Source organism: Physcomitrium patens, chromosome 3 (genome assembly GCF_059467195.1).
Source record: "Physcomitrium patens ecotype Gransden chromosome 3, ASM5946719v1, whole genome shotgun sequence".
Classification (NCBI taxonomy): domain Eukaryota; kingdom Viridiplantae; phylum Streptophyta; class Bryopsida; order Funariales; family Funariaceae; genus Physcomitrium; species Physcomitrium patens.
The window spans coordinates 24,025,656-24,039,606 of NC_143412.1; the positions used below are offsets into that span (position 1 = coordinate 24,025,656).

The following is a 13,951-nucleotide window of genomic DNA, read 5'->3' on the forward strand; positions in this document are numbered from 1 at the left end:
GTGTGATGTGATCCTCACAGTGGACTATGACTTGGCCCGGAGCCGCGCAAGCCTTTGCTATGTGACCGCCACTTGGCAAGGGCCCCATTTAGTGAAAAGCCAGCATGCAGAATCACCCACAGGAGGATACCATCCTTGAGAAGCCATCGTAGGTAGACAGCGAGACATATAGAGCCAACGTCACACAAATCTAATAGTACCACGAGAGTAGTTCAGCGGGCTCCCCTACTTCCCATCCCTCACCAACTCGCGCTGCTGCTTCTAATCCGCTTGCTATTCCTCTCACTAGTTCGGCATTCGCTGCCAGTGTCCAGGTTGGCGAGGTAAATTCGAAGTTTTCACACACAAGAGTGAGTATATTCATATGGTTATCTCTCATATACAAAGAGAACATAAATAGTTTTTACCCACTATATTCCAAACATTGTAGCTACAATATTTACTATAGTCTATAATAAATAGTATGGAGAGCATTGGCTACATTTAATGCTCTCAATACTCCTTCTTACTAGTCATAATATTTATTAACATAGAATTATGATTTGTACTTTTCTATAAGCTTGCAAGATCATTAGTTGTTGCTTTATTAAAACCTTATCTAGAAAAATCTTATTGTATTTAAGGGCAAAATCATAAATGAAGGAAAAAGAGTACAACATCATTTCAAGAGTTCATTAACTTTCTTGTTCAAGAAAAGTAAGTCATTGCATGCCAATGCTATAAGTAAGTTGGCGATGGTTACACAAAGGAAGAGCTTTGGTGAAGACATCACTATGGTTATTTGCAAATTTAATTTTCTTGATCTTAAATACTTGATTAGTAATTAACTCATGGATATAACTAAAATACTTTGGATTAATATGCTTTGTCCTATTGCCTTTAATGAAACCAACATTCATCTATCTAACATAAGTGCTATCATCTTCATATAAGATAGTTGGAGAATCATCATATGAAAGTCTACAAGTTATTTGAATGAATTTATCAATTGTTCACAACCAAATACATTCCCAAGATGCTTCATGTAAGGCAATAATTTTTGCATGGTTGGATGAAGTTGCAGTTACAATTTGATTCACTGATTTCCATGATATTGCGGCTCTATGTCTTAAGAATACATAGTCTATTTGAAATTTATTTGTTGCAATATTAGATTTATATCCCTCATCACAATATACAATCAATTTTGGACTTGTAGATTGTTTGTAGTATAATCTCAAATCTTCAATGCTTTTTAAATGACATATAATAAATATTTGATGCCATTCTAATGTATTAATGTTGGATATGCACTCTGTCTTATAAGAATACTAATTGCAAATGTGATATTTGATCTTGTAGATGTGGCTAAATATAATAGTGAACTAATCATTGCAAGGTACGGATATTGTTCTCCCAATATTTCTTCTTCGTCCTTGCACGAATAGTATGGATCATGACCATCACGTCTATGCTCAACCATTGGTATTGACAATGAATAAGCAACAATCATATTGAATCTTTGTAAGATTTGTCTAATATACGTTAGTTGATAGAGAAAAATGCTATCATTTGTGAGATGCATAATCTAAAGACCAATATAGAAAGTTATTTTTTTTAGTATTTTTATCTCAAACTCACGAATAAGTAGGTTAATAGGTGCAATACATGTAGATCTAATATCCACTAGGTTAAGATCATCAACATATATAGCAATGATAACAAAACAAATTTTATCTTGTTTGATAAACAAACAAGGAATTAGTAGATTATTTATAAACTTATTTATAATTAAATAATCTCAGAGATATTGATATTATATGTATTAAGATTTTTTTAGACCATATAGGACCTTGTGTAATTTAATACCACGATATCATCTTAAAGTAGGTGCATTTGGAGTTCATGTTTTCAAATTAGGTGGAACTTTCATATAAATATCTTCATCAAGAGTACCATACAAATATGCAATTACTACATCTATGAGATGCATGTCAAGGGTGGCATGTATTGCCATTCTAATAATATATTATAATATAATTGAATCTATGATTGGAGAGTATGTGGATTCATAATCAATGCCAAATCATTGGATAAATCTTTAGGCAACAAGACAAGTTTTTAAGTGGATTATTTGACCCATAATATCTTGCTTGTGTATTAATACCATTTATATTTCATAGGGCAAGAAGTATGAGTGTTCATAATTGGACCAAAGACTTTCCTCTTATGTAAAAAAATATACTAATACTTATTGGCAGTTTTCTATTTAAATCAATTAGAGTGATGTATTACTTCTTGGATGGTTTGAGGTTTGAGATCCTTTTTCTTGTAACAAAGAAATCTGCAATTATGAATGCAAATGATTCATCTATTATAATAGATGGTCTATTCCATATGTCGTTTGTAGCACAATATAGAATAGATAATTTTATACTCAATTTGATTTTATTCCTTTTAATTTTAAGATTTTTTATTACATGAGATGAAGGTATAATTTGCATAGACATAGCATCATTAATTAATGATTCCATAGGTTTAATAGGAACTTCTACAAAAATAATATTAGAATCACCATATATTATAGCTTTCTTCTTTCGTGATTGCTTATCTGGTCCACGAATTCTTTTAATTTTTGATACTTTAACCTAAAGTATATTAATTAGTGGTATTACAATTTGAATAAGTTTATTTTGAGCCTCATTAATTAGAACTCTTGTAATCCAAAGTACATCGTTGAAACCAATAAAAGTTTCATTTGTGATCTGTTTTAGATACAAAATCTTAGCAACTTCAATTTTAGCCAAAGATATTCTATGATCAGGATTTATTGTAAACATTTTTGGTGCTCAAAATACAAGTATTGTATTTCTTTATTGATTAAATATTCTTTTTCAAAGAGATGGAAATATGTTCTCTTCAAAATGGCAATTTTAAAAATGTGTACATAATAATGTGAGAGTTAATGGATCAACTATACAAATAATACTTGATGAATCAAAACCAACGTATATGCCCTATCATTAATGAGCTTCAATGGTATGCCATTGAGATTCTGATACTCAAACTCAAGCTCAATAATCAAACACTCGTAGATGAGATATATTTAAAATATAACTTAAAATGGGCTCTTGTAGTATAATAATTAAAAAAAAAAAAAAAAAAAAAAAAACACGGATGCATATTAATGATGTAATATGTAAAATTGCATGACTCCATATAGATGCAGATAACTTTACTTGAAGAAGGAGTGGCTAGATAATGAGTTGTATACAATTTAAAAATAACTCTATAAGTCCATTTTGAGCAAGTTCATATGGGATACAATATATCAACTCAATCTCTATTACAGTACAATAGTGTTCAAAAGACTTTGATGTAAATTCTTTTTCATTATCCATACACAATATTTTAATAGGATAATTAGGAAAATATGCTTGAAAATGAATATGCATAGATATAAGATTGGTAAATACCATGTTTGGATTGATAATAATGAAAAATGTGATTTTTTGCTTGATGCATTAACAAGGACCATAAAATAATGAAATATACTAGATATTGGATTAATAGGACAACAAATATCACCATATAACCTTTTAAGCATTGGTGGTAACACTAATGGGAGTTTCCAAATTGAAGGCTGAACAATTATCTTGCCTTATACACATATGCAACATAATTTCATAGAAACTACATCTACAAGTCTTAAATTATGCCTACTTATATATGGAGTTATCTTTCGAAATAATATAGATCTTGAATATTCCAATTGTCCATACCAAAGAGAAATACCACTCTCTATGATGAATGATGTAAAATTAAATATAATAGGAAGCTGGATTGCAATCTGATATAAATCATTTGTCACAACAAAGATTTTTTCTACAACTTTATGGTTTTGTTCAAGAATCAAAATCTCTCGCCTATCTAAGGTTGCAATTGAAAAGTGATAATCATTGGCATGCATATCTTAGTAGCTGATTAAACTCCAAGGTGTTGAACGTGCAAACATTGCATGTTTATATTTATGATGGAGCCTACAAGCAATTTTACCACCACTGTTCTTTCTTCGAAATGAAATGTATTTGTTCCAGCCATAGTCATCAAATTTCTAGTTTGCCAAGTTGAAGATTTTTCAATAAAAATTTGTCTATCCCATAGGATTGTATGTATTCTTAGAAAATCAATGAGCACATCATTTGAGTCATTATTAGAGGTTTTATCATTTGTATAAGCTTCTAAATCATCAACACCAATTGAATCCATGGACACATCCATGATATGAAATTCATAAGTCTCAATTCAACGTTTCTTATTTTTTTTAGAATATTCGAATAAAGTATTTTGAAGTACAACATGTATGTGCTAAATGTCCAATCATTCCACATTTATAGCAAGACCGCATCTTTGATTTTTGTTTTCTATTGTAATTAGTTGTAAAATATTTATTCTTTCTATATAGATAGCAGAGTGGCTCATTTTTTTTCTCCACAAGAACTAAATAGGACATGAGACCATGATGACTCTGAAATTTCATGTTCCTATATTATTGTATAGGCAGAGTAGATGCGGGAGGAAATGTAGAAAGAGTTCTTTCAATCATTTCTTCTTCAAAGATGTTTTGTCTATATAACTGTAGTTATGAGACAATGAGATACATTTCACTATTAAAAGAATTTAAATTTGAAAAATTTATGATTTATAAATGTATCTAATTATGATGTATACGTAGAAAGAAAATGGTCTTTTGATGATCAAACTTGGATTTAAGATTCTTCCAAAGCTTATTTGGATCTTCAATTTCCAAATATTGATGTTACAATGCAAGTAGAAGATGACAATGAAAGAGAAGAAGTGCTTTCCAAGAGATAGCAAGAGGAATTGAAGTACTTACAATAGGAGATTCTTCAAATTGAATTGCATCTAAGAATTGTTTTGCAAATAAATTTATTTATTTTTATTTTTATTCATAATAGATAATTATTTCAATAAGCAACCAATGGTGGAAATAAAAGAGCTTGAAAATATTTGGATGCAATGGCGATAGTTGAAAATATAGTAGCTGTTGAAGCACTAATTATAAATAAATTTGTGAACAAAAATATAAGATCAAGTAGAAAAGGTTGAATAAAATGCACCTTGAAATGTTAAACCAAATAAAATGATAAAATTGAATTTGAAATCAAAAATGTCAAAAACTTAATGAGATATATATATGTATATATATATATATAAATAAAAATAAAACAAGAATTTGTGGTAGATTGCAATAAGGTACAATAGTTCAATGGTAGAGTGCGATAGTCATTGGCAAGATGCAGCAGTCAAAGGCAAGATGCGGCATACGATGACTAGGTGCAGCAGTCGATGGTGGGATACAAAAGTCAACTTTAAGACGCGGCAGTCAGTGGCAAGGTACGGCAATCGATGGTAGGATGCGGTAGTCGGTGGTATGGTGTGGTAGTTGGCACTAGGGTGTAGAAGCTAGTGGCAAGGTGCGGAAGTTTGGCAGTAGTGTGTGGCAATATAACAGCAATATAATAGCATAGTAACAAGACAGCACAGCAACAACAATAATACAATAGCAGCAACAGCAACTCAGCATAGCAGCAACAACAGCAACAACAAGTTAGGAAAAAAAATTGAGGAAAAAATAAAGGATAAAGTCTACATATGTTTGTAAGAACCAAAAATAGTATATAAGAGCAATCGTATTGATAAAGTGTTGAAAATGTTTTAGAGAGAAAGACAAGAGTAGCTAAGCATACATATATAAAACACATATATAAAACACACATAAGAGTGAATATATTGATATGATTATCTTTCATATATAAAGAGAAGGGGAGAAGATAAACAATTTCTCCCCATTATATTCCAAACACTGTAGTTGCAATATTTACTGTAGACTACAATAAATAATGTAGAGAGCATCAGCTACATTTAATGCTTTCAACACAATGCTTTGGACTCATTTGGACAGGATCTACACTTATTGTCATATCGGAGAAACATAATCAGAGGATTTTTCCACATTTGTTGGCAACAAGACAAGAATTTTCTACAGCACTACACTGCCCAGCTTTGATCTCATTGTCATCACGACATTTGTCCGTTGTAGGTTATGGCTTGTCTGACATAGCACATGCAATGTTGTCATCTTCGTTGGCACAATGTTCGTTTGGCATATCTCTGGGCTTGTCCAACACATGCCACTTTGGCAACGCCTTTTTACTTTTTTTTAACTTCATCATTAATAGAGCTTGTAAAACATATATTTAGGATTAGGATTAGGATTAGGATTAATTGAAATTTAATGACAGTCTATAAAAGGTGACATGCACAAAATACATTTGAGATAGTATTTTGAGAAAAGATAAGTGGACCAATGGTTAAATAATTAATCAAAGAATTATTATTATTTTTTTATAATTGAGAAATTATACTGATTTTTTTTATAGCAACACATAATTGTGTTTGTTATCCTTTAATTTATTCTTCATAAGATGTTTGTTTATTAAATTTTAAAAAATGATAACTAAAGAGAGTAGCTCTAGATGGAGCTTGTTACTTTTAGGCTCATGCCATCTGTTAATATTCTTCATAAAATTATATATATATATATATATATATATATATCCTAATAAAAAAATTATTTTTTAATGGTTTCCATTTTCACAATCTCCAATTGGTTTGTCTATTATTTATTAAAATTTTATTCATTCATTCTCTTATTATGATGCCCCTTGATAAAAATTTGTAAATTAAAAAATAGAGTTAAAAAATAAAATAAAAAAATAAAAAATAAATCGAGAGGTTCATAAAACGAGACCATGTACACTCAATATATTTTTTTGAAAGAAGGCAATTTTATAGTGTAGAAATTAGAATTTTTTCTTTTTTCTTTGTTATTTTTTCTCTTTGGTGAAGATATTTAATAATTTGGCATTGATAGAGTATTGAGTGGAGATAATGAAAGTGGTGAAAGGCATTGTTTATTACCTCCCATTCTGCAATTGTGTGTAATGAACTTTAGGTGTAGTGAAACTATGTTGTGAAAGGATGTCATATTGGCTTTCTAGTAGTTGAAGAAAATAGAGCATTCTAGTAGAATTCTGGAATTTATTTTATATAGTTTATTAATATGATATAAAAAAATAATCATAATTATTAAAATTTAAACATGTATTACATTAGTAACACACAATGGTATTGTGTGATTAATTACATGATCTAAACTAACTAAATTATGTATCTTTCTACCAAATACTAAATACTCAAATACTGTGAATAATTTTAATTGTATTTTTACATCTAGCAATATTCAGTGAAGTCTTGATAAAATCAGTGAGTAATTTCGAGTTATTATCTCTATGTCTTCACAAATTGAGTTAAATGGATATTAAATAATAATGCATTTGTATCCGTAGTACTTGTAATATGGCTAAATACAAATGTATTAACTATTTTTTAAAAATTTGCATTCTTCTTCTTCTTCTTTATCATTTTTCTACATCATAAAATTAGTCAGGGTTCATGTCATTGGAACATTTTCAAGTTACAATAAAAAAAAACGCAATATTGAGACCATGAGCATATTTGCAATTGAAATTATCATTTATAAAAATATCAAATAACATCATAGATTAAAATCGTTTTAAAAGAAAGAGTTAAATATTTATCAAAAAATTGAATATAATAAAATATAACATTTCCATTGACATCACAATAAATGCACCAAAATCTTATCATGTGATGAATGAGTTATATATGATTAATTGAACCCAGATAGAAATTTAATATAAAATGCATCAAAAATATTTTTGAAAGATATCAGTATAAACATACAACTTGTATGCCTCTACAGCTAAATTTTACTTCAACTGTCAAAATTATACAAGATAATTTTTCAAAATAAACTAAGTTATTTTAAAACATGAATAGATTCTGAAGTATATATTGAAATCAAATTTACAAAAAGAACATTTATGCAAGACTCAAGTTACAAAAAACTTCTATACTTTCCTGTTGATAAACAAATGTGCAGTAAATGCAATAGATCATCATACAAAATGATATGAAGATAAAAGATAATTTTTAGCAGATATGAAATTTCATTGTGGAGTTTGCAAACATATTATTATAAGAATAAAAGGCATTCAAATGAATGTGCTGGAACATACAGGCGTTTTGAGAAATGTTCAATACACCAGAAAAGATGTGTTGATGAAACTAAGGTAACATTGACCTTCACTATCAAAGATATTTCATGAATTTTTTGTGTAGTATAAGATGTTCTTTGGGATTTTGCTAGAAAACTTTACAATTGAAAATCCTCCTTTAAAGAACATGTCTACGGAAGCTTCTGCTTAGGCGTACTACAAAAAACAAAGGCATCTGATACCACAAAACAAAACAAGCCTTAAAAATATCTAGATAAATCCATGTGATACATTAATAAAAAGATTCTTAATTTTTTAGAATCTTTTGCTTCCTATCCATATATCACACCCGCAACACAACTTTTCAGACAATATTGCAGAGGATCCTCAGGGATAGTAGTAGGACCCCAGAGAGAATTGAGAGTACACGACAAGCTCCATTCCAAAAAATATTTCGAATAAGTAAATGCTTTTAACTCCTACCTGTTCCACATTGTTTGAGCTTTGACGAACTAATGAGCTCGTCAATGGATATTGATACCAAGGCTAACCTCCTACAATCTGACACTAGCAATCGTATGCCATTTCTGACGCTGCATGACATATATAAATATAACAACTAAAGAGACAGAACCTTCCTTCGACTGAGATGCTCAGGCTGAGCCATCAAGCAGCCACTGATTTTACTTGATTCGGGGTTTCCACTGCCGCATGATGCTCGTCAAGCTGCAAACCGTCGATGTAACAAAGAAACTTTAGAAAGAATATATATATACAACGAAATAAACAAAAGAAATGGTCTAATGAGGAAGAGGCATGTGTAGAACAGGTTTGAATTCCACTGAAGTGAAAAAGTTTACAATACTGAAGTGACACTTCGAGGTCAAAACCCATACCTTCGCTGACTTGAAGAGCTCGTCCAACACTTCAGACAAGGTCGGATGGGCATGCACAGCAAATTTGATGTCCTGTCAAAGACAGAGCAATGGGTTGTTAGAAGAAATCGCAGCATTCGATAGCGAGACTTGACAACTACATCATCACATCCATTAGACGTCAAGGTTCGGCAGACAATTCTAGTAAAATGAAACTTGGCACTCACTTTGATGGTGTTGCCCATAGCAATAGCGTTGGAGGCTTCGTGGATGAGGTCGGCGGCGTGGAGGCCAAGAATGTGAACACCCAGAATCTCGCCAGAGTCAGGTCGATAGATCAACTGGTTGAAAATCATTGATAAAATGCATTAATATATATATATAAAAAAAAAATTGGAGCAGGAATATGAAGAAAATGGAAGTGTGAGTAAGACCATATTAATGCAATATTGAAACTAATGCAGACCCTATTGGCTGGCAATTCTAGTGAAGAGTCCAGACTTGATCTAAAAAAACCAAAAAAGAACGAATTCACATTTTTAAGTCGGGGAGGTAGGTGCAAGCCAAAATATAGAGCAAGCCAAAAGTTGTAACACCAGCCGGTACCTTAGCCAGCCCATCGCCTTCATTCTCAGCGAGAGCCTTAGTGTTGGCTTTGAAGCTAGTCTTGGCAACACTAACTTTGAAACCCTCTTTCTCTCCCAGTGCTCTTGCTTGTGGCTGCCAGAGAATAAAAAGAAATTAACTTTCACCTGAAAAATGGATTAGGCTGTGAAGCTTTCCAGTCACAAGAGCTACATTACAAAGAGGTTCAAATCAAGTTATTAAAAAGTAAATTGTGAAACAAAAGGATTGCTATACCTCAGTCAAGCCGACCATGCTGATCTCAGGGTGCGTGAAACAAGCCGCTGGTACGCTATTATGGTTCAAAATGTTGTCCCGCCCAGCGATCTGCTCAATCACTGTTCATGAAAAGGTAACGCAAATTTATCGACATAAGGAACAGTGCCGAGTACGACACTCAATAACCAACAATGGCAAGGATCTAATGTAAATGCTTCAATTCGAGGAACACAGTAGAATGATTCACCAGAAATGCCTTGGGCGCTTGCTGCATGAGCAAGCATCATCTTGCCATTTGCATCACCGATGCAGTACAAATGCGGTACCTAGAACACCGTCACCAAGAGCCATTTGAGTTAATATTCTAAACACGGTGCCCAAATTACGTCGTTTACTCTCACGCAAACCAGATTGTCACGAAAAATACCATATAACTAAGGTTACATAAGTGGTGAATCATAAAGAGACGAAGATCGCTTACAGGCTTGCCTTCAGAGTCAAGTACTTGCATCCGCTCATCCACCGGTACAAACCCTCTCTGTGTAATTACATTGATCTGCAAGCCACCAAGAAATTATCCAAGGTTAGTGAACAAGACGAAGCATGAAAAATTGTTGATAACGCCTGAATATGGTTTCAGTTGTTCCATCGCGCGCACCAGCAAAACCATCCAACAATTTAGAAACTTGGAACGTCAACGCGCACGTTACCTTTTCGAGACCCAATCCTTTCGTGAATGGAGAACGTCCTGTAGCAATAAGGGCTGCATCCACCTGCATTGCAAAGGAGGATTAGGCACTCGGTACTTGATGGGAGAATAAACATTTGCAGTTGGTAACAGATCAACCAAGATTATAAATAGATAAAATATGCAAGAAAACTGCACACAGTTGTCCATAGATTGTCAGTAGGTTGTTCATACCTCCAAAATGTCTTTTGTCTCCTTGGTTTTTGGGTCAACGAGTTCGATTTGAACTGGCTTTCCATCTTTCGCTGGAGTAATCTGCACAGCACAGCAGCAAACCGCAAGCGAAATCATAGTCAGAATTGATACATGCTGAACATTTTGACACAAATGGTGGACGATTGTAAGATCTTAAATTTGGTTCCATCAACATTCTAGATCTTCAGAGGCGGAATAAAGCGCTACACAGACCGGAGCCCCTAGGGTCAAGATAGTTAGTCCAGTGTAAAACATGGGAGTCACCTTTTTAGCTAAAACTCCGACGTGATAATCAATTTTACGAGGATTGATCAAGATCCTCTGTGCAAGCTTGCCAATCTCAGGATCAAAACCAGGCATCAACCCATCAAGCGCCTCGACAAACGTGACCTGCAAGCCCACAGAAAAGGGAAGTCAGCTCCAATTATTGTCAGATAATTACACACGCACTCCACACATCCACTTTTATTTTATTGTCAATAATGCGCAAGGAAATTTTACCTCACTTCCAAGGGCAGTATAGACATCGCTGAACTCAAGACCAATGTAACCACTTCCAACAATGGCAATCCAGTCTGGGATCCACTCCAGCTTCAGCGCATGATCGCTGGTGAACACCGTCTTTCCTGGATACACGCAGTTTGATCAAGAGATAATCATTTTTACAATCGACCAGCATAAACTTTAAAAGCATTTTAATCCACCAACGACCATGACTTCTTACCATCGACTTCAATGCCTGGAGGAACAAAAGGCACGGAACCAGTTGCTATGATAATGTTGCGCGCTGTAATAGTTTTGTCAGAAAATCCAATTCTTCCGTACTTCACAATTTGAGGAGCCTGTAAGCAAAGTGTAGAAGAAACGTCAATCAATTGCCTAGTTTTAACTCCCGTCACTCCCTATAGTCCACAGTAGGCTAGGGTTTTAAGTGCAGGGTTTAAGACAAGGTCATCACTTATGGTTCATGAACTATTTCAGATGTCTTAGGTTTCAAAAACCTCTGCATCCACCTCGTCTAGTGCTGGGGTCAAAGATTGCATACCGCGACAGAACCAAAACCAGTCAGAATGTCAACACCAAGTGCCTTCATGGAGTTGGTAAGATTTCCTCGAATTTTGGTGGCCAGGTTGTTTGCGTGGTCAGCAACTGACTGCCGATCGTAATTAGCTGCCCCCACCTGACGAAAACGCAAAGATATATTAGGGCTGAACTTCTTCCTATTCTTCGAATACCGGTCTTTACCATAAATTTAAATTTGAATAAAACCAAAAATAAAAACAAAATAAAATAAAGGTACGCGGGGAAACCTGGATTCCAAGGGCTTTGAGGTGGTGCTCATCTTGAAGCTCCCGCATACGCCCACTCACAGCCAAGAGAGCTTTCGAAGGCACACACCCTCGGTTGACACAAGTACCGCCAACAACGTCCCCCTCGATGATCGCCGTCTTCAACCCCTGCGTTGCCAATGCCACCAATCCACGCATCAAACCCACGATACATCCAACGCCCGGTTGAGCAGAAACCACGAAGGACGTCGCTCAACACGACGTACTCACAAACGGAGCAAAATATGGATCCAGCCGTCCTACCTTCTCGACAGCATGGAGAGCGGCGCCATGCCCTCCAACTCCAGCACCAATGATCACCACATCATAATCAAACTCTTTCGGCGCAACGCCATTGCCACTCGCGGCTCGCACCCTCAGCTCCCCATTCGCGACCTTCCCAACAACTCCTCTGCTCGAAACGGACCCAACACCAAGATCCCTCGTCACAGAGATTCTTGCTTTCCATGAAACATTGTAAGCACCAAACGCCGCCTTCTTACAACCTCCTCGAACGCTTCCCAGTCTAGCCTTGCCGACGCACCCCACAGTGTGAGTCAAATTCTCGCAGGACAGCGTTGCCTCCATGTCGCGCAGCTCTCTGGATCAATCCAAGCGCGCACATGCACACTCCCACAAACGATTCACCCTTTTCCTTCAACAAAATCGACGCGAGCTAAGTGAGACAACAATCTGTTCTTCGTGCGCTTGTGAGGAGGCTACCGCATCGAACGCCACTGAGAATGCTTGAATTGGCGCGGGGCGGAGAAGCTCAGAGAGAGCAAGTCAGTCGTTGCCTCGGTTTCTCCTTCAGCGGAGATCGATCGAAGGCTGCGAATAAATTTGCCAGCCTCGATGAAATCACACACCACCATTGCAGTCGTCTCCCAGTAAAATTTGCAGCGTCTTCTCGCGTCCTCGATGCCGGCCCCGCTTCCCTTTGGATGTTATCATCCAATTGGATGATAATCATGGCGTATCCATCCCTGTCTTCGGCACTTGTGTGAAAAGGGTCTTCCCTTCGATGTTCGCGAAGTTCATTCATCGTCCGTGGCTTCGCTGGTTCGTTGGTTGGTTGGTTGGTTCGTTCGTTCGTTCATACTCCCTTGTGATGGACATGAAACTTGAAGTGAGCTCTAGCTAAGCAAACTAAAACACAACAATGGTATGATAAAATGGTAAAAAATATATAATAATGATAATAATAATTTTATTGCAATATGGCAAGAAATTATGCTTGCTAGATTTTTGATAATATTTTTATTGGTGGTGTAAAGGTGTTTTTGGAGGATTGTAATTTTAAGGAATAAAATTGAACTGTAACTCATTCTGAACATTTCATTTTATAATTGTATATGTGTACTATGTTTCTACAACTCTTTTGGTTATATTGTGCATAGATGTTTTATGAACCTGTGCATGTTTATGTGTTTAGTGTAGTCAAAATGATATTGACTTTGTAGAAATTTGGTTCATGTGTTTGTTGAATTTCACTAGTTTTATTTATTTTTCTTTTTTTTAATTTTTATATTAGATGCATTTTCAGATTTACATTTTATATGAAATTTTAATACTAATAATAGTTGAATTATATGTATGACTTATTTTCAAGGTTTGTATAAAATTTGTTTGTACATTGACATGGTTGGCTTTTATATTATTATTTTCTAAGATTTAATTTCATTAAGAAGAAAATGTTTTATTTTTCAAAAAATTTAGAACTTATAAAATAAAAACATCAGGTTTTGTAAAGAATTTCGGTTCTATCAAACATTAATGCTATGAGTTTGAATGTGTTATATATTTCAGGTATATATT

The 13,951-nt window shown here is 34.3% G+C and overlaps 1 protein-coding gene across 1 annotated transcript; it reads right to left on the reverse strand.

Annotated features, from left to right (window-relative positions):
• Window positions 1–8,561: 8,561 nt before the first annotated feature.
• Window positions 8,562–13,026, reverse strand: LOC112279495 (dihydrolipoyl dehydrogenase 2, chloroplastic). The gene is made up of 15 exons (XM_024513986.3): window positions 12,398–13,026; window positions 12,116–12,262; window positions 11,851–11,985; window positions 11,530–11,647; window positions 11,307–11,431; window positions 11,070–11,195; window positions 10,785–10,865; window positions 10,573–10,635; window positions 10,344–10,418; window positions 10,110–10,188; window positions 9,881–9,981; window positions 9,626–9,739; window positions 9,247–9,360; window positions 9,041–9,112; window positions 8,562–8,870 (listed from the first exon to the last, which is right to left on the reverse strand). Exons 1-15 carry the CDS (start codon window positions 12,719–12,721, stop codon window positions 8,811–8,813), a joined length of 1,734 nt encoding a protein of 577 aa, XP_024369754.1. The 5' UTR covers window positions 12,722–13,026; the 3' UTR covers window positions 8,562–8,810.
• Between the last annotated feature and the right edge of the window lie 925 nt (window positions 13,027–13,951).

Bases quoted from the DNA above. Each gene is read 5' to 3' on its own strand.
- LOC112279495 (XM_024513986.3), bottom strand. From the start codon at position 12,721: ATGGAGGCAACGCTGTCCTGCGAGAATTTGACTCACACTGTGGGGTGC. The intron at 9,361-9,625 runs GTACCGGCTGGT...ATTTTCAACCAG, and splicing joins AAGGCGATGGGCTGGCTAAG to TTGATCTATCGACCTGACTC. The intron at 9,113-9,246 runs GTGAGTGCCAAG...TGTCTTTGACAG, and splicing joins CTATGGGCAACACCATCAAA to GACATCAAATTTGCTGTGCA.